Source organism: Beta vulgaris, chromosome 6 (assembly GCF_026745355.1).
Source record: "Beta vulgaris subsp. vulgaris cultivar EL10 chromosome 6, EL10.2, whole genome shotgun sequence".
NCBI classification, from domain to species: domain Eukaryota; kingdom Viridiplantae; phylum Streptophyta; class Magnoliopsida; order Caryophyllales; family Amaranthaceae; genus Beta; species Beta vulgaris.
In genome coordinates, this window is record NC_079207.1 from 9,834,400 (window position 1) to 9,856,802 (window position 22,403).

General features: G+C 35.0%; 1 protein-coding gene and 1 long non-coding RNA gene across 4 annotated transcripts; one reads left to right on the forward strand and one right to left on the reverse strand.

The window, feature by feature from the left end:
* Positions 1-49: 49 nt before the first annotated feature.
* LOC109135320 (uncharacterized) lies at positions 50-22,046 on the reverse strand. Of its 3 annotated transcripts, XR_008970011.1 has the most exons (8): positions 21,743-22,046; positions 20,665-20,732; positions 18,151-18,201; positions 13,767-13,985; positions 10,863-11,117; positions 10,656-10,758; positions 1,665-1,877; positions 50-589 (listed from the first exon to the last, which is right to left on the reverse strand). It is a non-coding gene; the product is annotated as an uncharacterized LOC109135320 (long non-coding RNA). The 3 variants fall into 3 exon arrangements; XR_008970010.1 differs by lacking the exon at positions 18,151-18,201 and having other exon boundaries at positions 21,743-22,040; XR_002040171.3 differs by lacking the exon at positions 18,151-18,201 and having other exon boundaries at positions 10,863-10,896; positions 21,743-22,032.
* LOC104895570 (precursor of CEP9) lies at positions 16,099-16,686 on the forward strand. The gene has a single exon (XM_010682120.3). It carries the CDS (start codon positions 16,218-16,220, stop codon positions 16,668-16,670), a length of 453 nt encoding a protein of 150 aa, XP_010680422.3. The 5' UTR covers positions 16,099-16,217; the 3' UTR covers positions 16,671-16,686.
* Positions 22,047-22,403: the final 357 nt, after the last annotated feature.

Consider the following 22,403-nt stretch of genomic DNA (forward strand, 5'->3'; position numbering starts at 1 on the left):
TAGAGGTGCATTGTGGGGAAGAAAAGAACTGGAAGTTCAGTATAAAAGCAAAACAAATACAAGAGACAATGCATACTACTTGACTTCAAATACAGCTTAACAATATGAGATAACTACAGAAAGACGTCACTTAAACAACGACCATTAAGATGAGCATTGTAAGTACAAAGCTATGTCAATCTTTACTCAACCTTTGTTGAATCTTCGAACACAACAGCATTGCAAGTACTAAGCATATGTAATGCTCAATTGCATTTGAAGTAAAGCAGCCTGGAGCTCAACAAGTCTAGAAAAGAACAGCTCCAGGCAAATTCAGAATAATCAATACCTTTGTGAATAGCTCCTATTTACAGCAGAGGGTAAAGGAGAGGAAGGCGAAAACAGATTACTAAATACCTTCATGAATTGCCACTATTTGCAACAAAATTGCGAGGATAAAGGAGAGAAGTGCACGTATAACACAATAGAGAGCTCTTGCAAATTTGCAATCAGGGAAAATAATCAACTTCGTAATTCCTCAAACAAGAACAAGTCATCGTGTAGTGATGGTCACACATTATTTTCTCCTGATTTCTTGCTTATAAGTTACCTGCAGCCAAAAAATGATTCAACCAACCAAAATGAAAATACAAAGAAATTTATTTTTTACAAGTATAACATAATTAAGATTCAAAAAGAGATGTTCACCAGTAAAATTTAAGAATACATCCTAACAAGGTTCTCACTTCTCACCACCTCAACAAACATATTTTAAGGTATCTTTAAGCACCAATATACTCCCTTCATCCCACAATAATAATAGGCCACATTTCATATATAAGTTGTCAACATATAGGTCACTTTCTGGATTCGATAGCTTATACTTTGAACTTGCACATATTAACCTTAACCATCTCTATACTAAAAGTTATTTTCCCGCGTGTTGGAGATCAAGAGATGGCAATCAAATATAGTCTATGATTGTGTCCAATAAGATGTATTCTATAAACTCAAGTTTTTACCATTACAGAATAGTAGGGTACTAACCCCTGTTTGGTTTGTGGTCATAAATAGTGGTAGTGGTAACGATATTTAGTGTAAATTTGTAAAAAAGTTTTTATGTCAATGACCATAGGAATTAAACTTTATCACAAAACATGAGTTTTTCTTTATAAATTTCCATTACCATCCAATACCACATTCCCAAGTGATAATGGAGAGTAATGAGATTCTAGAAAGAAAATGGATATCTTGGGATGAAGTAGCAAACTATTGGTAATAAAATTGAATTTCTAGTACAAATTTACACTATAATGTTACCATTCCCACCATTTATGACTTTTTACCAAACGGGCCATAAGGTCTATGAACAAGGCTTTAGGGATCCAAATGTAGTCTAATATTCATAATATATATAAAATGACTCGAGTAGTAGGGTACTAGCTTCTATGAACAAGGCTCTAGGGACAAGGGATCCATGTGAGCTTTCAAAAATGTAGAACACAAGTTGTTACCATTATAGAATATCCTAGAGTATAGACAGAAGCATATGGCATATTTATTAAACAAACAATGGTGAAACTACTACTAAACAAACGGTCAGGAAACGATTTGACTCTATGTTATTGTTAAACAAATACTCATAGTTAAAAAATACAGCTACAAGTACAGAAATGATACTTTACCATATGGGTAGTTTTTGCGGCTGCATACAGCAGCCAGTTCAGCACCGAGGTTGGCGCAAAATCCAAGATACTTTCAGCATCCTCAAAATAACTTTCAGTTGGAAAGCCAAGAGCCTGACTAGAAAGTTTCTTGAGCTGTCTAAAGGACCCAAAAAAGTATCACGACCATTCCAGCACTGTGATACATGCAACATCGTCTCTCTTCCAAAAGACCTATTTGGCATCCAAATTCAAAATGTCTCAGACCGACCATATAATATGTTTCATAGCTCAGAGTATACACATCAATAGTGAAAGTTACCAAGCCATAGCCAATGAACAAATGTAACTAGTATACACAAGTCTTAACAAATTTGCATTTCAGTATCTCATCATCTAGTTGATCAACCATCCTCAATGTCAGGTTCAAGCTACTGCTGCAGATTACATCCATGCAATGCGGATAGATAAGCTAAGCTACAACCTATTTCTGCAATAAATATTGATAGAGAATAGTCTCAACTTTAAAATAAAGATTTGTCAAAACAAATGTCAATTCTCCAATATAATTTTCTTTTACTTCCACTTCCAATGTTAAACTACCATGTACACCGGTAGAGGCTGATTTTGACAACTAGAAATACGATGGTTTTATGAGAGATTTGAGTTCAGAAATCATTGTATTCTTTTTTTTGGGTGGTGGTGGAGTCTTTCCAAAATGACTCATTGAACTTTTGTTCAAAATGAACAAAAGGGACAGACACATAGAGTACATTACTCAGCCAATTAATTAGAATATATAGCATATATAATGGCTAAAGTCCTCAAGCATTTAACAAAGCGCACCACGCATGCATTCACCGGATCCTGGCCCACTTGAACATATACAATTTGTACCTTAAGGAATCTCTTAAGTGGCTTGGACTGGTGGGGTGATCTCAGGGTTTAGCGTTCAAGTACTATAAATAGCACCAGGAGTTAATAGGTAAGATCATCTTGCTTTGCTAACTTCAACACTAAATAGCCAAACCCTCTCTTTTTCTCCTCCCTCCAATTGAAGCCAAAGAAATGGGCTGCAATAAATTGATGATTGCTTGTTTTATTATGGCAATGATTTCCACCTTAGAAATTCAGTATGTCAAAGGTAGACAACTGAGTTTAGGGAAGACCAAAGGATTCCACAAGTTTCATATTCACGAAGAAACAATAGAAATAACAAAAAACCACATGTTTATACATGATGACAGGCCATATACAGAAGCAAATGCTAATGAGCTCCAACGTCCAACTCCAGTTCAGGTCACTAATGAATCTCAGTCACCGCCTGGTCCACCATCTGCTGGCGGCTTAGATGATTTTAGACCCACAGCCCCAGGTCGCAGCCCTGGTGCTGGACATTCAGTTCACAACTAGGCACTTTAAATGCCAAAGAAATTGTATCCTTGCAGATTAAAGAATCTGCTTACATGCATGTCTATCAATTCTTTATGAACTCACTATTGAATCCATACTTACCAATCTGAGTTGTGTTTTCTGCGTTAAAATCATCTAAGAAATATATGTCAAGATACTAAAAATGCCTGCATGCAGAACAGTGTTCCATTTTCCCAAGCCCCTTTTCTTATTTGTCCACAATTCCAACTTGGATTTAAAACTCGGCAACTATACATATCTAATACTCTAATTGCATATCACAAATCACAGCCAAGGCGTCGATACAGTGAATGTTACCAATTACTTCTTATATCACAAACAATTCCAGCAAAGATTACCATCTAAAACAGCAATCTACATCACATATAAATTTTAGCAAAAACTAATTAAAAAAAGTTGTATTTTACCCGTATAGAGCTCACTTTCACACGAACTTCACAAGATACAAATCCCTCATGCTGGTAGTTGAGTGTTTCTTACTACAGTTCTCCGTTAAGGAGCTAAAATGGCTTATCAAGATTTTCTTTGGATAAGAAATTTAGACTATACAAATATTTCATGCAAGGATATTTCAAAGAAAAACCTACATACACAATCTATGACCACATAAAATTGTCAGAGAAAAAAAAGATCTTAAATTCCTCATTAAATTTTTGGTCCTAAATATATGAGCTGCAATACTCTTAGAAAACAAGAAATGAAATGGGATTAAAATGAAGCAAAACCTGGGGTAACAATAGGGATATATATGGAATGGGATATAAAAGAGTAACATTGGAATATGATGAGAAGCGAATGCATATCAAATAAACAATGGAATCTCACTGCAAAAATAATAAGGTCTATTAATAGGTGCTTGAAAACTGAGAAGTTTTAAGCAAGATGCTTGGGACACAAGGTTTTCATCTATTTTCAATCAATACAAAGGTATTCCCTAAAAAGGTCATTTAAGCATCAATAATAGCCTTCGAAATGAGCCCTTTAAAGATCATCTCAATATCATCAATGGTCCACAGGTGAATGTGAAGGCAAACAACCTTTCAGAGGGTATAATTGAGAGATCAGAAAACTTCAATTTGATTTTTGTGGCCACTCAACACCAGTGTCTAAATTTGGTCTCTTGATTCTATGCTAGCAAGTAGCAATAAACAATATTGTTTGCTGGGTAACCTATAAGTTCAAACCTAGTAAGAAAAATCGTAAGCATTAAACACTCTTATCTATAAATTCTATTAGATCAATGATCTCAAAGCAGTGAGTCATGCCCTTCAAAATGGGCATTGTATACTTTTTTTGGCTCGTGGTGAATTCTTTTTACATGATTTTACTTATTAGAACTTGATTCAAATTTCTCACTTATTAGCCCTAATCTGAACTTATTGGCCTTGAATTTTGCCTATCTCAACCTATCTGAACATTGTTGTGAACTGAGCTTGGGCATCTTTTAATGGCCCTCAACTTAACTGAACAGCTCAATGGCCCTGAGCACATTAACCGTAGACTAATTTTTCCTCAAATAGAGCCTCATTGTCATTTATGGCTTAGATGGCTAACATGGAAAAATTTTGCAATCAACCTTAAGTCTCATCTCATCTAAAGGCCTGGTGGTCATTGCATTACAAAGAGGCTTGTCTTCATGTTTCATTAGATTTCCCATTAACCACCAAGAGGTGCGTCACAAAATCACTATCTAGGGTTGTTTCTGAAAATTATAATATGATTATGTCATCTACAAATCTAGGAGTTGTGTTATACAACATTACCTACAGCTCTTTCCAAGTCCTTTAACACTCTTATGAGCTCCATCAAGTCTTGTGGTCATGAGTTAGGACTTCAATATATACTCTACCACGAATCTTACGATATGATTTTATAAAATTTCGGGATGGTAAATACAAATCTTGACCGACAATTCTCCAGACCATTTAGGAGACTTCCACTCTCTAGTGCTCGAATATCAAGCTCTTTTCGTTTTTACACTTTGTCTACATGCATCACAAATGTGCTTGTGGCCTTTTTCCATGACATCAACCTACAGTCTCAGTAACCATTGTTTTTTTAACCAAGAAGGCTTCCATTTAAATCGTGAAACTTTTCCATGCATGGCAATAACTTTTAGCCTTCACATGGGTAAGCAAAGACACTTCTTATTCTAGTGTCCTTAACGATCCACAAAAGATACTAAGACTAGAATATCAGAAACTTCTGTAAAAGTAGGAAGACTAACTCTAATATATGTTAGCACCATTTATCAGTACCAAACTATTTTTCTAGACAAGCAGTAAAGGGTGTCAATGTTAGATCATGTGTCATCTAAATGTAGCCACCAAGGTGCAACTGAAAAAAGTGTCCTCCACGTCGCATACATATTGAATGGATTCAAAATGGTTACCATTGGGTGATAAAAAAGGCTATTTACCCACTGTCTCCGTGGACGTTGAATCTGGCTGATACTTTCATGGAGCTAACAAGGTTTTGTGGACATTAACTATAGTAGTTCATAAGACAATTTCTGCTGTGTTTATAACCATTGGTATTAACGTCGTGAGCATCTGAATCACTTCAAGCATGTATTCTCACCTAGAGGTCTTCAAACTTCAATCCTACTTAGCAGTTTGCCCCACTGACTTCTTAACCTAACAAAATTATTGTGAACTTTAGAAAGATTTTCGCACCTAGAGGTCACTATCTTATTCCTACTAGGTTAAATTAGCATAGAGACATGGCTTATACCAGTCTAAACCCTAAAACGCGACTCAGTCCCTGTTAATGGGTTCACATTACAACACTTACAAAACAACTGGACAAGAAACGAGCCAAAACAAAAGCATCAGACGAAAACCTCTCTTAGCTGCTATAAATAGGACAAATATAAAATTCACATTTAGAGGTCATTATCCTATCCCTACTAGGTCAAATTACAATAAAGATATGGCTTAATATGGTGTAATCCCAACTCAGTCCCTACTAAAGCAAACAACAAAGTACAATTTACAACTCCTTGAACCATGCAATATAGCCAATAATATGAGACAATTTCTTAGAATGGTAAAAATCAACTTCACAAGCTTCTCTCAGCATTGTGAACAGGATAATAACATAAAAAACAGTATAGATTGTCACACAAGCACGAAATATGCTGTACATAAACATCTATGATCATGCCAAAATTTGGCCCAAGTCAGCAACCGCTGCTGTATCTAAAATAAAATTACAAGGTGTATCTTCTTCTAGCTATTGCAAAATTGGAGATATAATCATCCTTATTTATCTTCCTTTGCTTACAGGGCCTACATGTCAACTCTATTTCATTAAAAACCTAGCTATCAAAGTCGTTAATTCGCATTACTTCTCAGTTCTCACATAGCATCATCCATACAAGTATTTTTACATTCACTGTCTGGTATCTTCTCTAAACCAAATCTGATCTAATAAATCTAAGAAGTAGCAGCAATAAAGCATGATATATGCCAATTTTTAAAAACAGTTTTGAAGACTTTCGTTTCATCTCAAGAAAATATATCCTTTCAAGATGATTCTCTTCAATATTTATAGCCATAAAGATATATCACAAATTATTGTTGTTAACTTTCCAAGAGGCAAACCAACGATATAAAACTAGTGATTACACAATATTATGGACTTATGCACAACGATAACTATGGAGTTCATTTTACTAATATGATATAGTTGGATCAGTTGAAGTGTTCAAAATGCTTTTTTAAATCTGATTGCTACACTAAGATACCTAAAATCAATTTACAATATTAGCTGCAGATGAAAATGTTCTACCAAGAAATTTTTTTCTCCCTAAGCATCTACAATCAAAAATACAATCTCCAAAAACTCAGTATCACATAGTTCGCGGATCGCGGAACAGGTACGGGATCGCAATTCGCTAGTTGGCCAAATTTCGGATCGTAGAGGGTTTTGTTTGTACGATTTTTCGGGTTATAGTTCACTTTGGAACATTATTTAGTGCACTGACGCATTTTTTTAATTGATAAGAACGGTATTAAAAGATATATTTTATAAGAGAAATAAAGTATTTCATTTTTAGATAAGAATACCAGTTCATATGCTTAACAATCATTTTTCTACCGTCTCTAGGTCTTAGGAGAGAGATAAAAATGATAGTGATTATAATTAATAGTTGTACAAGTTACAAGTTCCCTATAAAGTAGAAATAGGGAAGCAAAAGAGGGAAACAATAAATGCACGTGAATTTCCTTTACTCTCCCAATTACCCCTTTCATTAAAAAAAACTGAGTTGCTAAATACCGTCCTGTTTTTTCCTACTAACGCCCTGTATTTTATTATAAAAATACAAGGGCTTTTCCTTCTCTTTCCCCTCCATTTCCTCACTCATTCCCTTTCCATCCCCCCCTCCAATCTCCATTCCTCCTCACCTCTTCCATTTTCTCTCATCTTTCACTTTCTCTCTTATCTCTTCCATTTCCTCCATTGAAGGACTATGAGATTTAAAAAATTTCCGACAAGTTCACATTTTCCAACGACTTCAAATTTTTTTACCACGTCGTTATATTACGGGGAAATGCTAATTTAATTAAAAAATATTCGAATAAAACTGGTAGAATGTCTTAAAACATGACGCTTCGAAAAACTTACGATACATGGGGTTTAGTAGTTGTACCTGTGGTTGGTCGCCTATTTTAGGCGCTTGTTCCTGTGGTTGGGTGCCTAGTTTAGGCGCCTGACCATAGGTTCGGGTGCCTAAAATAGGCGCCTGGCCATGTTCTCCGACATTTTCAATTTTCAACATTTTCGATTTTCGAAAAAGTTGCACGTATTGTAAACGAAAAGGTTGCCGGAGGAGCGGCGACGTGATGATGTCATTCAACCTCCTTCAATATGTGATGAGAGAGAGAGATCGAAAAATTGGCTAGAAAAGTGGTCGGAGAAGTGATCGCGGATGTCTTTGGATGATGAGATAGTGTGAGGAAGTATGAGAGTGAGATAGTGAAAGAGAGTGAGGATGTATGAGAGTGGCAGAGTGGGAGAGTGAGGAAATGTATATGAGTATATATGTAAGCAGCGCGTTAGTAGGAAAAAATAGGGAGGGATTTAGCAAAACCCTTTAAAAAAGAACTCTCCCACGTGACAACTGGCAACAGGTCTTTTTCCTTTTCTATGCTTTATTCTTCTTCTGTTTTTTTTTTCCTTTAAGTACGAAAAAGAAAATACTAGGGAAACTTGACAACCCTAAATCAAAACATCAAGCAGCCGTCGCCAGAGGAGGTGATCGGAGAAGAGTTGACGAGCGAAAATTGTATCATTGAGGTTGCCCTCACAAGCTAAGAAAAGCCCTAAAGTCTTAATTGATATTATGTGCATCTCAACTCCAATTTTAGATCTAGGGTTAGAAACTACCGGAGGAGTTTGGTCCGCCAATTTTGCCAAATTGGATCGCATACCCCAGCAATTTGGCTCGTCTATGAACCGCGTTTGGGAACGAGCGAACTGAAACACAGTTCGCGGGGGGTAGGAGTGAACTATGTAACACTGACTCAAACACATCTTATGAATCTATAGACAGCCATACTCTTAAATGGAAACCTAAAAGATGCAAAACGTAAAACTCTACTTTCTCTTCCCGTAACAAACTTCACATTTTGATCAGAGATGGAGATTATGGATGTTTGTTCAATATATGTTTTGTCTTCAATTGAAATAAGGTGATCTCGTTTGTCTCTATTAAGGTCCAGTTTGGTGACGATATTTCTAGTTTGATATGGTCTAGTTTGATTCTCCTGATTGCGCTTTGACCTAATCTTTACAATAATTATGCAGTATAAAAAAACATTATCAAGTGAAATATTCTATGGTTTGTTTCAATGTGTCTTCCAATATCAACTTCTTATAACTTTTGTTACTCCCTCTATCCCATGATGCTTACAACAATAGAATTTGACACGATTATTACAGGTAGAATATAGGGCATAGGATGTGGTATGTGTTCAATTTAAAATCTAACTAACAGTAATAAAAGTAGAATTTCAACTTGTTAGTGGTAGAGAGAAAGAGAAGAAAGATAATGCAGAGGGATGGAAAGAGAAAAAAGAGTATTGTGATAGAAATAAAGTTTGATTTGAACTTAAATTTGGCCAATAACACTTTAAAAGAAAATCTTCATCAACCCAATAACAAGTGTAAAATTCATTACGGGACCTAGGGAGTATAATCTAATAAAATAGTTCACTTTCAAAAGCACAAGATCTTGTCAAGGCAAAAAAGTTGCCTTTATGGGCCTCACAAGGTTATGTAATGCACTAGCCCTCAAACACTCTAATAGTCTACAGAAATAGTAATGGTCAAGCACTAAATCTTAGCACCCAAAAAAAATGATATCAACGAGTCTATATTATAATATCCCCCCTTTATAACTATTGTGAACAGCCGTCCCTTTATATGATTAATAATATATACACAGAAGCTGATGAGAGGTCTCCTCAACCTGAGGAAAAGCCTAGCCCTGTCCCACTAGAAGAATCTTCGTCTCTAGTATTCTGAGAAAGAGAAAGATTACGCTAAATCGAGGATCTTTAAGGAGTCCGCAATTTGCTCCACTGGATCAAATTGGACCAAACATAAACTACCTCATGTTCTGACTTATGACAATGTGCTGTGGTAGGACCCACCATAACTTTGATGGTTTTGACTAGACTTTTGTTCGACTATAACATGATTAAAAGTACAGGTATCTTTCACCACATGCACTAAGAACCAAAGCACCATGAATGGAAAGAACAAGGATTTCGTTGTTCAAGTAAACTAGACCTGGAAGAAGATATGCTACATTAGAGGTCTGCAAAAATTTGTTCACATGCTTTGAGCTGTAAGAAGTTTATCGACAAATTATTATTAGAAGTGATATTTGCATGCATCCTGGTCAGGAAAGATATAGATGAGGTAACACTATAACTATATTTTCAAAGTCCTCTACTTGAAATATAAACATTTGTACCTTGTAAACACCATGCTCTAGAATACAAGGACTTCAACTTATTAACACAATGCCGCCTTTTCAACAATTTGCATATATACTCCCTTCGATTTTTATTAGATTACCTACTTCTTTGACACAAAATTTTAGGAGAATTAGGTATGTCGGTCATAGAAAGAAAGAAAAATTATTAATTTATTGGCATATAGTATTGAAGTTAATGTTGTGTGTCAGAAAAGTAGAGTGAGAAGGTAAAGATAATAATAAACTATTATCAGGACCATTCCAAAAACAGAAAAAAAAAAGTAGGAAAAACTAATAAGGGACAACCTAAAAATAAAAGTGGGTAAACTAATAAAAACAAACCAGAGTGAGTAAATCAAAGAACTTATATATAGCATCAGTTCCCTAGATGACATTAGACAAGTTACTAAGTTAGTAATAGAGCAGCTGAAATATTTGACATAAAAACCACAAATCTTGGTGCTAATGATAATTCCACACCACATATAAAAGCTACAAAAAATCTCAACATAAGTAATAGTGATGGGGTAAGTATATCCAACTAAAAAAATGAATGGTTAACATGAAACAAGCCGATATTCAACTTATACCTGCGATCAGGACCATGCTTTTAAAAGTTCCATAAAAGATTTGACTATGAGCATCCTGGTATAAAGTGTCGCAAGTTTATCTATTAATATACTCATGTTTTTCCTGCATGTATATGTAGTTATGTACTTTTAGAAGAGCATTAAAACAGGTATATGAGAAATTGAAGAAAACTGATACAAGACGAAGTGATGATATGTCACTCTCACCTCAGCAGAATTAGGCCTTGCACACTCCAATACCCTGTGTTAAAAGATATTTAAGTATTTCCAACTTCAAAATATGCAATCATAAATAAATAATTTTCAGATTTTTTATGAATTTAATGTTTGAGCAATATGCTTAATAGCTCTTGACATATATCTTATGGGTGAACCAGAGTCTGTAAAAGATGTGTCATTCCCAAACACTTGCATAATGGCTTTCACAGAACACCAAGGTTGAAAGATGCTCTGCAGGACAACCTTCATGTCACAGGAGAATGACCTTAAATTAATTTCATGAGATGTTTCCGATTAAAGAAAAAAGCTAAGAAGCAAATCACTAAGATATCAACACACAAAGCTTATCCATGAAAGGTGGGCTAGAGACGAAAACAAGGAAACCTGCAGATCAATGAAATATACATGATCTTAAATCGAAAATTTAATATGTTAATCAACACTCCAGTCTAGCACATAACTCCAACTACACGTAGAAAAGGAGAGCTCATACATTTGATGCGAGGAAATCCTGTCCTCAAGAATCCACAAGGTCCTTTTCCTCCGTGTATATCACCAAATTAAACAACACAACGAAATCTTTTCTTACATACAAAAAGAAAAACGATCTCAAATGAAACTAACATCAATGCGAACTAATCTATCTCTGATAAGCATCATACAGTTATTTCCTTTGTTCCTCAAAGTTCTACCCATTTTCCACATTCATACATCCTTCAAACTTCTTTCACTTTCACGAGCATTCCATTTTTGGAAACCCTTTCTCCTTCCTTATCCCATCATATGGGTCCCACTTGATCCATTGAAATACACCTATATTTCTCAACAACTTTCACTTAGCAAGAAGTCAAAAGAAGGAACCACTATTCATTAACTCCTACACTTTCCTTCAAAATTTTTGCTAAAAAATGAGAAAAACTTGGAGGAATAAAGAATTAGAATTCTCAATAAGCTACTTCTAAGTGCCACTAATCAAACCAAAAAATACAAAAGTTCATACACTTCTTCTTTTTAGAATGTATCTCAACTTCTCTAAAAGTTCACAGACTTCTTCAAATTCATCTTTTATGTAAGGTGAATTCATCTAAACCTGTGGTTATTGTCAATTTACTTCTTGGTGTTATTATGGTAATTTATTCCCCAAGACATGAAACATATTTTCCATATACAAACAGTTTAGAAAAACATATGAATAAGTTAAAAAGGTGCCCAAATTAAATATTTAAATATACGATTATAATAAAATGCAAAAAAATTAGTTCTCAGAATTCATCTTTGCTTATCAAAATTTATCTACACACTTCTAAACTTTATCAAAAAAATCTGAAAGTCGTGTGCTTTCTTAGGCTTTGTTTTCATCAACATTTTTTACTATAAATGAACTTATGTTTGCTGAATATAACATATTTGCTTTACTTAACTTATTTTGGCTAACTTATTAATTATTATAATAAGTAGAGAAAGAGAGCCTCAGAGATGAGTATAAAATGAACTTAAACCATACATATATTATGATTCAAGATCCAAAAAAAAAAGCATTGATGCCCATACAGAGCTGTTTACCCAAATTTATTTACAATTTAGGGAACATTTGGAAAAAAACATAATGTTCCAGTGTTCACTAATAAATTTCTTTTTATGATTCGAATATTCTTTAGAGCACTCAAAAGTTATTTATTAAATGCTTTGCCATGATATGGTAGAAGAAGAAAGTGTTTCACCTACTTCCTCCAATATGCTAGCAGCTGAAGTGGTTACATGTGGGCTGGGAATCCCTATATTTAGTTCTAACAAACTCAACTCTGAATCTCTGATGTTTTTGCTAGCAGCTGAAGTGGTTGTTTGTGGTTCTCTATGAGAAGTCAAAATGGCCAAAGCATATACTTCCTCCCTGCTTACTCAATTATGGACAATCTAGAATGAAAATATCCTCGCCAAGCATATAAGAGTATCCGTCTTATTCTTGAAGGTGACAGCCAATTATAGCTGCCCTAAAAGCCTAGTGTCTCATGGAAGAGATTAAGATGTAATATTTTTACAGGGTTTTGTTAAACATTTCCCCTTACTGATCATAATTCACCCTGAATAACATATGATTTTCCATTTATATGCTGAAAAGGTGACTCCAAATGAATAGAAGAAAAGAAACACCGAACACAACTTTCAGAATACATAAGGCACACAATGAATATTGTAAGACAGAGGTACTTTTTGTCCTAAAAGGATTACTTATAGTAGAAGCAACCCTTTAAGGTAAGAGGTGACCCTTACGGCCCATTTGGTAAGAGGTGACCCTTACGGCCCATTTGGTAAGAGGTCATCAATGGTGGGAATGGTAATGCATTATAGTGTAAATTTATACTAGAAATCCAATGTCATTACCTGTAGTAATGCTACTTCATCCCACGATATCCATTTTCTTCCTAAAATCTCATTACTATCTATTACCACCTAAGATAGTGGTATTGGGTGGTAATGGAAATTTATAAAGGAAAACTCATGTTTTGTGATAAAGTTCCATTCCCATGGTCATTGACATGAGAACTTATTTACAAATTCACACTATATTTCATTACCATTACCACTATTTATAACCACTAACCAAACGAGCCGTTAGTCTAAAAGGGACCCTCATTGAGGTAAAAGGTGACCATCTGTTTCAAAGTAACCCATTTAACTTAAAATGTGGCTCTTTTAACTTAAAAAGTGACTTGCAAAAATTGATGTGGTCTTACAATAATTTCATCACCCGGTATACACAAGATTTGCTGAAAAAGTAAAGTGTAGAGAATTTAGCAACCAATTTACAGTTAAGGAAACATACACCTCAATTATTAACTTTATCAAATATTTCAAACAGCAAAACGGCGGCAGATGTGCAATGTGCCTAACCTTAAGAGTTGACCAAGATTTTCGAAGGCTAACACCATCCATGAGCCATCCATATATTATCCTTCGCCAAATGGGGAGTACAAGAAAAACCACGCACATTTGGTGTGTTTGTGTGGTGGAACTCTGACTGCTTCCCTGTTTTGACAACTTCTAACCAATGAAAGCCTGATGTTCCACTCCTCTGATAACGTAAAGTATCTAAAATAGCAGTTGACTTTCCTTCAAGAGTTCAAAAAAGAAAGCAAAATTTCAGTCATCCATCACTGTGAAAGCTCGAACACCATAAATGATCAGGATCTAACCCAGTATGAAAGCTTTTGTTTCATAGGTATCCCCTAGAAACAACGGCCCAGTTTCTAATAGGATGACAATTGTCAGATAAAAACAGAAAAGAACAGAAAATGACAAGGATAGTCACAACAAGCACAGCCAGCAAGATTTATGGAGGTCAAAATCCTCATGATCGTATCCCTGGTGGAGTAACATGCTAAGTGTGGCACAGGAGCAAAGATAGCACAAACCAAAGGGTGGAAATGAACTACATTAACTGGGGAAAGGTGGTGGGGGTCAAAATTATACCGATATTGTCTTAACACATCAGAGCATCTGTCGTAGTCAGATCAATCCAATACACTGATACAGCTATCACTTTTGCATTTTCACCAAAAAATTGATAGATCTTGAACTCTTAAAAGTCACTCATAAGCTTTACACATGAAGTTCAAGGGAAAACCAATATGTCAAAACCTCTTTAATCTGTTTTTCTCTTTGAAGAGCAAGCTACATGAAGAATAAGTGATTACCATCTAATCTTTAAATAATATCTACTATTACTTCCAACAGCCCAAGAGGATTAAGGAAAACAAATTGCATAAAGTCAATTGACTTTACCTTCAACAGAGTACCCCAACTTCCATCCTCCCTATTCTTATGTATACATTAATTTCAGCCTGCTTTAGTTTTCCCAGGTAATGGCGCGCCAACAGGCAGACTAAGTAACATATAATTTAGAGAAGCAAGTTGATTTCTAGCACTCAACCATACTAAGAACACTCTGCTGACATAAAACAGAGTGTATATCACAATTATATTATTATTTTGGGCCCCATAATATCATATCTTATTACTATTTGTGGCAGTTAGCCAATAAAGGCTCACAAATTTCAATTTACATATCAATATGATAAACTTCACTGAGATTAAAGAAATGAAACGTTATTGGTTAAATCATGACACATTTGCAAGAAGTTTACTAAAGGATGAGGAATAGCTGGGCTGCAGAGATTATTTCAAACCCAAAAGTTCACCATATCAACTCTTCAAAGCATGGCATGGGTCAAAACAATTTGCTCTTATATTATCCAAAATGGCCAAAATGAATGCAGCACTCAAGCCATTGCAGCTGATTTCCTGCCAATCGGCCTTTCTGACCGCAATAATGCCCAAAAAATTTAATTCACACTCAGACAATGAATATTGTATAAGTTGATTGCAAAATATGACAAGAAAGCTGGTCAGGTTTAGATTTACTAAAGCATAATGAATACAAATGATTGACCACAGATTTTGTACTTATGTATGTTGGTGCGAGCATATACGTTCATCTTGTCAAAGAGAAGATATGTATGTGTGTATTCATGTATGTATGTACATATTCAATTCCAATTTAAGAGTGGGACCTCTGAGTGGAAAGGAGGCCATTTCACAATAACATAATCAAGCTCACCTTAATGTTTAAGCAGGAAATGGAAGTGGTCATAATATTCAAGTCCACCTCATAGTATTATATATACCTAAGCTGAGACCTGTTTTTAAATCATCATTCACAATACTTCCTCTCCCTAACCTTAATTCCTGACCTCATTCCTTCTACCTTCAGTTCCCTTCATCAGCTAGTTTCTCAAAGAGCTGGTAGAACTATAGATAGTCGCCTCCTTCAATAAAATAAAATATATTAAGTCCCCTTCTCTAAGCATGGCCAGAATTCAGTGCATAATTATGTTTGCATTTCTGTTTACTCTCTTCACCTGTCAAATGCAATCTGGTGATGGAAGAAAGATAAGGTCACCAAATGGACTAGAGACCAACTATGTCAAGAGCCCCTCCCATAGAGGCATCAGAATGCTGAGCAGCCAAATTGACAAGTTTAAACTCGGTAAAAAAACACCAAAGAAAATTGTACCACAAAAAATCTCTGAAATTTCTCAGCCTGCAATATCTAAAACGAATCTCCCCTCTTTGAAACCTACCCAAAGCTCCCCAAGAAGTAGTAACAAAGTTGACTTTTTTCGGGTAAACAAAGTCGAAAGCATAGCGCAAAGTGACTGTCTTGGTGTACAATGTCCTGAAGATTTCAGACCTACAGCACCAGGAAAAAGCCCAGGTGCCGGTCACTCCTTTGTGACTAACACAGAAAAAACCTCACAAAACAAGGTAACACAAAATCCTAACATGTGGAATAGCTTAGCGGCATCAGAAGATGATTTTAGACGCACTACACCAGGCCGCAGCCCAGGTGCTGGACATGCTGAAGAAGAAAAGAGAGACACAAACCTAAAAACCAAAGAAATGCAAAACTTTCTTCCCTCGCCACAAACTCCTATCTCATTTTTCTTTGATCCAGCACTGATATCTACCAATGATTTCCAACCTACAGCCCCTGGCAGCAGTCCAGGTGCTAGACATTCTGACACAGATAGTTTCCAACCCACCACACCCGCGAACAATCCTGAAGCAGGTCATTCTTTAACAAGCAATTCAGACAACATTATATCAGAACAAGGCGACCACCCTAGCGTAGCACATCCTCATGCAGAAGGCACGGATGAGTACCGGCCTACTAAGCCTGGTCACAGTCCCGGTGCTGGCCATGCTGTTTCAAATAAGCGAGAGCCAAACTCGTAAAACATCATGTATCATAATGATTTCTACCTACTTTTACTACTCATAGCTATGAAGTAAAAACTTCACAAGAAAAACAATTGTAATATATGTGTTGTGTCATGTCTATCATTTATTCTTAAAAAATAAGGATTCAAAATTCTTAGTATCATGGGCTCCCATGCTATCTTCTATCTCTTGCCTTGCATTCCCTAACCTACATTTCATGTAATACTTTGCACGTATCTTGTTCAGGAAATCCTGTGATGATAGTTAACACTTGAAAAACAATCAAGCAGTGACATCCTGATTCCCATACACATACATAGAATAAAGAAAATAACAAAATCTGCAAGAAGTCTTGATTCCAAACAACCCCCCCCCCCCCCACTCCCAACCCAACCCCAACCCCACCCCCACCCCCCAAACCCCCAACAAAAAAAAAAAAAAAAAAAAAAAAAAAAAAGGGCATCAAAATAATTAATACTATGCATATTGCAATGAACACAAGTCATCAACTAACCAATAGTTGTTAACTGTTATCAAGTACCAAAATATTACACAACAACCGAATACTAATCCCACTGAGACATAATATAGAAAGTTCCAGAAACAGGGAACCTTACTCCTATCTAATCAAAAGACCATTATTTAGAGAATGTAAACCACAACAGATGATATTTTCTGAAATAACTAAAACATGTCTAGGAAAACCAAATAATTTTGTGAAAATGTGAAAACCCTCTAAACTTTCCAACACAATTCCCAGGCAGATTTTGTAGTTAGTGTTTGTGGTTAAATTTAGAAAACCTACAGAGGACAATGCATTCTATAATGAAGTAATTGTCATTTTTACTAAACTCCAAGACATTTTCATTATCTCATGAGGCATAAAAAAGCATTAATGTAAGTGCAGCAAGGAGGTCATTAAATGAATCATCAGTAAGGCCAGGGAATCATCTCAAGTTCAGATTGAACTTTGAATATATAAAGGCGCATATCCAATTCCAGCAAAACTAACAAAGAAAAAAAAAATGAGACAACTTCAAATAATGAGGGACTCAATAACAGTCTTTTACTTCTTATTTGAAGGTCAGTTCAGTTTAGTCAGCTGGCTTTATGATTATATGCACAGCCGCACAATTGTTGCAGAAGAGTGGTACAACCACCTGAACACCTCCCCTCCATCATATTTCAAGTTGATAGCTTCTTTAGTATTTGACCAAGGTACAGGACACTTCACTATACACCTATAGACACCCCAGCAATAACCACCATCTCCCAGAGGTAAAGTTACTACAGAGTATCCTTGTGTTTGAATTTTATTATTAATATCCTAATGATCCTCAAAACATGCATCAAATAATATGCATAATCTTACAAGCTCAATGGTTTTCTTTAAAAAGATCTAAAAGTGAAGTAGCATTTACGATCCAAGCAAGTTAAGGAAATAGAAAATATAAATGTCCAACTGCTTCTTAATCAATCATTCACTTATACTCACTCCTTTTGACTTTATTGTTGCACTTCACTTTGAGAAAGAACCAAGGAAAATCTGCAAAAAGCATGAAAGAAGTAAACCAAAGAATAATTGGTTTTTGAGAAATGTAAAAGAACCATTAAAATGTAGGAGAGAGAAAAAAAAGGGTAATTGGGAAGGTTTTGGATGGACTAATTAAATGGGTGGTGGGGTATATGAGATAGAAAAGTGTAAAAAGTTGATGTGATAGGTTACCATATAAGGAAAAAGTGAAAATGTAACAATTAAATCAAAACGGTCAAAAAACGAAAGCATAACAATTAAAAAAACGAAGGGAGTAAACACACAACAACAGCACAAGTGAGTTTTAAGATTACAAAGAGAGTTGAATTAGCTACAAAAGCATTTGCAAAACATAAACTAAAAGGTAAAGGCCCGTCCGGGATCTTTCCAATTTTTTATTTTATGAATGTAAAAGTCATGATATTAGGGGTATAATGAACTAAAATTAGTAATACTTATACTAAATATGACGATTTTGGAAACTGACAATAGAAAACTACTTTCTAGTTTCGATATGTTTGTTTTCAGTTTTTTACCCAAAATAAAAAACGGTAACAAAAAAAACCCCCTAAAGTGGCAGGTGACATTACTCCAAATGGTTTTGATTTGTAAAGAAAAATTGAAGAAATCCAGCATTCCTAATACCTCTCCATCCTAACATAATTTCCAAATTGCCCTAACTACTTATGAAAAGAAGCACCATCATTTCACCAAAAGACCCTATATAATAGGTCTGTCATTTCACTGCATCTATAAACTTAAGGAGGTTTTTCTTCAAAAATTCAATCAAAAACCAAAATTATTTGAGTAAAGCTGCTAAATGCTCCCATATTAGTACGTATAATTATTATTGCTAGATAGGAGTATGTCTTAGTAGGCTAGTAGCAATGGATTATGTGATTATATGTGCTTTCCATGATTGAACAGGGTTAACTAACACAACTCCAAATGCTTAAAGGTAATGCTCATTTTGCTTGATGCATCTTACATAGAAATGAAATGTACTCCCTCTAGTTCTTATTATGTTCTCCCCTCTTAGCTTTTGTGATCAAAGATAAACAACTTTGACTATAAACACTTACAAATCTATAAGAAAAAATATAGCCATATAAGATTTTGTTTGATCATCTCAATCTGTATTTCCTAAACATCAACTTTTCATAAAGTTTTACTAATGTGTAGCTAGAGATATTCATGGTTAACTATATAAGAGACCAAGCACACAAAAGAGAGTAAAGCAAAAGACTATAAATACTACTCCATCAATCTAGTGCCTATAGGACCTATACTGATACTTCGTATTTCTTAAACCTTACACCAAAAGAGTACAGGGGCCAGATCCAAGCAACTTCCACCATATGATCAAAATCATTTTGTATTTCTTAAACCATATGAGAAAAGGCATTGATCAGCCTACTGCTCTACAGTAAGTAATGAAGTATGCAAGAAATCTTTAATGAGATTTTTATATAATCCACCATAATATAAAATTGAAATATGTCCAATAGCAGCCTTTTCAACTATATAAAAAAATTAAAGAATCTAACACCCAAATTTAAAGAAACACCGGTTCACATCTGAAAGTTAGCAGCCAGCCAGCCACCATCAATATTTTCAAATCTATGATTAGTTCCTTAAAGCTTTTGTATTGAAAAGATTTCCAAATGGGGGAAAAAGTACATCACTTACCATAAACAGTTTAAAACACCAAAATACCAATAAATGTAAGATGCTAACCAAAAGTATGTTTCATTCAAATAGATCCAGCACACTAGTTATACACAACAGGTCATAATCAGGTTAATTTGGTTTGGGTTATTATATTTGGGTGGTTTTGTGCAATTTGATTTATTTTGGTTAGAGTCATATTCATGTTGTCCTCACTGAAGATCATTGGGTCTTGTGGTATGGCTACCTATCTCCCCGAGGGGACACCACGGATCAAAATCAGGTGGTAGCAATAAGTGGTAAGGCGGGAAGGGGATTTTGGTGTCTTTCATATGGCGGAGCCAGTGTTACCTAATTCCCTAATTCCCCGCAAATCGCGACTTGAGAAAAGCAAATTATGGTCGTTTTGGTTCACTTTTTGGCTCATTTTGGGCGAATTGGCGAATTCAAAAGGCGAATTAGATAGCGAATTAGGTAACACTGGGCGGAGCTCACCTAAGATATGGATGACTCCGCCCAGTTCTGAGTACCCAATAAAAAAAATTAAATAACAAACAAGGATATTCATGTTGTCCTCAATTGGCCAAAAAATTGGATTTGTTTATGTTCCAAAATCAAATTCTCTCTCTAATATATAAAATCAACTTATTTCAAGTAGACTTCAACTATGTTCAGGAATTATATATCCAGGTAGTGAGTGCTTATTTGGCTGACATAAACTAAACAAGAGACGTCAAAGCCGAAGTTTTAGGAAGTGCGATAATGCGAAGTTGATCAGTCCAACCAAATGAGGAGAAAGTTGCTTACCGGGTCAATCTACGGAAGTATAACTTCTTTCCTACCATGATCAACCAAACAATTCCTTCGATATCAAACTACAAAAGAAAAACAAGAAATAAAATTATTATTTCTACTTCTCCTTATGTTCAACCAAACCACCCTTAAAGGTCCGTTTGGTTTGATGGAAAATGGTTTTTCATGGAAAACACAAATGAATACTTCTGTTTCTTTTCAAGTGCAACACTTTAACTTTTAGAGTATTCACACACCTCACCTTGACCGTATATTTTTAGTTAAACATAAAAACAAAAATGACATAAAAAGTTGTTGAATTTGTTTCAATGAATAATTTCATGAAATTTTTGTAACTTTTACAAATACATAGTTAGAGATATCAATGGTCAAAGTTGTGCGTTGGCAAGCGTGAAAATCAAATTTTTGCACTTATTTAGAAACAAAGGTTAGTATTAGTTTTCTTTATTTCGTTTGATGAAAATTGTTAAGCTAAGAAGGGGAAAGTGGGGATGTTGGGAATGAGAGTGTGGAGGAAAATGATTTCCTTCAAATTTTGGAGGAAAAAGTTTACCAAGCTATGGAAAACTCTTTTCTATCTCAACTTAGCTTTTTAAATCCCTTGTCGAACCAAACAACGGAAAAACGGAAAAATCGATTTTCTTTCCAACCAAATGGAGCCTAAATGGAGTCATCAACTAATTGAGACAAAACAATAGAAAAGAAAACATAATTTCCCGACAAGACAGTCAAGCAAGCACTTTTAACTCCCTTTAACAACATTGAGAAAGGGGGAAAAAGAAGGAATAATCAGTAATACAAAGAATCTCCACTAGCATCTTAGTTTAGTAACAAAAAAGAGCACATAAATTAGACAGCTAACTGAGAAACTTTTCCATCTTCGAAAATTCCAATCAATGATAATATATAATAATAGGTCAAAATTCAATGATCGCATATTGAATAAACTAGACATTTGATAGATCAAAAAGAGTGAGCTAATTGCCACAACTATAAACCCTAAGAGAATCACTGTGATTGCATAAATCATAAACGAATCACGATAGATTTGTATAAAAATTCGAAAAAGCACCTGTGATTTGTGTCGAGGGTTGATGAGCTTTTCGCCTCTTCCAGTCCATTGAACATTCAATTTGAGTTGAAATTGCAGGAATTTTGCAACTACATTCTGCGGTTCGGAGTTAAACCGTCCCCCTTTCAATTATAAAAGTACTTCCAATATGGATTATGGAGCATTCCATGTGTAGGTCACCTTGTAGCTTGTGGTGTGGATCCCCCATGTAGCTTAATTAGGTAAAGTCTTGTAGATGTGGTATTCGAAATCTGAAATTGTTCGGTCTACCATTTGTTGTATCTTCATATGCAAAAGAATTTGGAGATAATAATTATGTATGGAATTTCGTTTCATTTACATAAAGTAATAGGTGCACAAGTTAATATAAAAAGACCGGTTGCATGAAAATAAAACGGGACTTTAATAGCTTTTTTGGGGAGGGATTTTGGGGATTTTAGAAAGTGACGTTTAAGAAGAATTAACCAATGGACAAATTTTCAAAGGTGTCCATAACTCGGCCATAACTGACCAGCATTTAGAAATTAAGAATAACACCGAAAATTGATTCAATTTTTTCATATATATTCATTTGATGTTTTAAAAAAACATACTTTGTAGAAAAATTTAAATAAGGCGATCTCGTACTTTCGAGTTTTTTAAAAAATAACCCTTATTTATT

What these genes read in the sequence shown, in the direction of transcription:
- LOC104895570 (XM_010682120.3), top strand. Translation starts at nt 16,218, where the DNA reads ATGTGGAATAGCTTAGCGGCATCAGAAGATGATTTTAGACGCACTACA.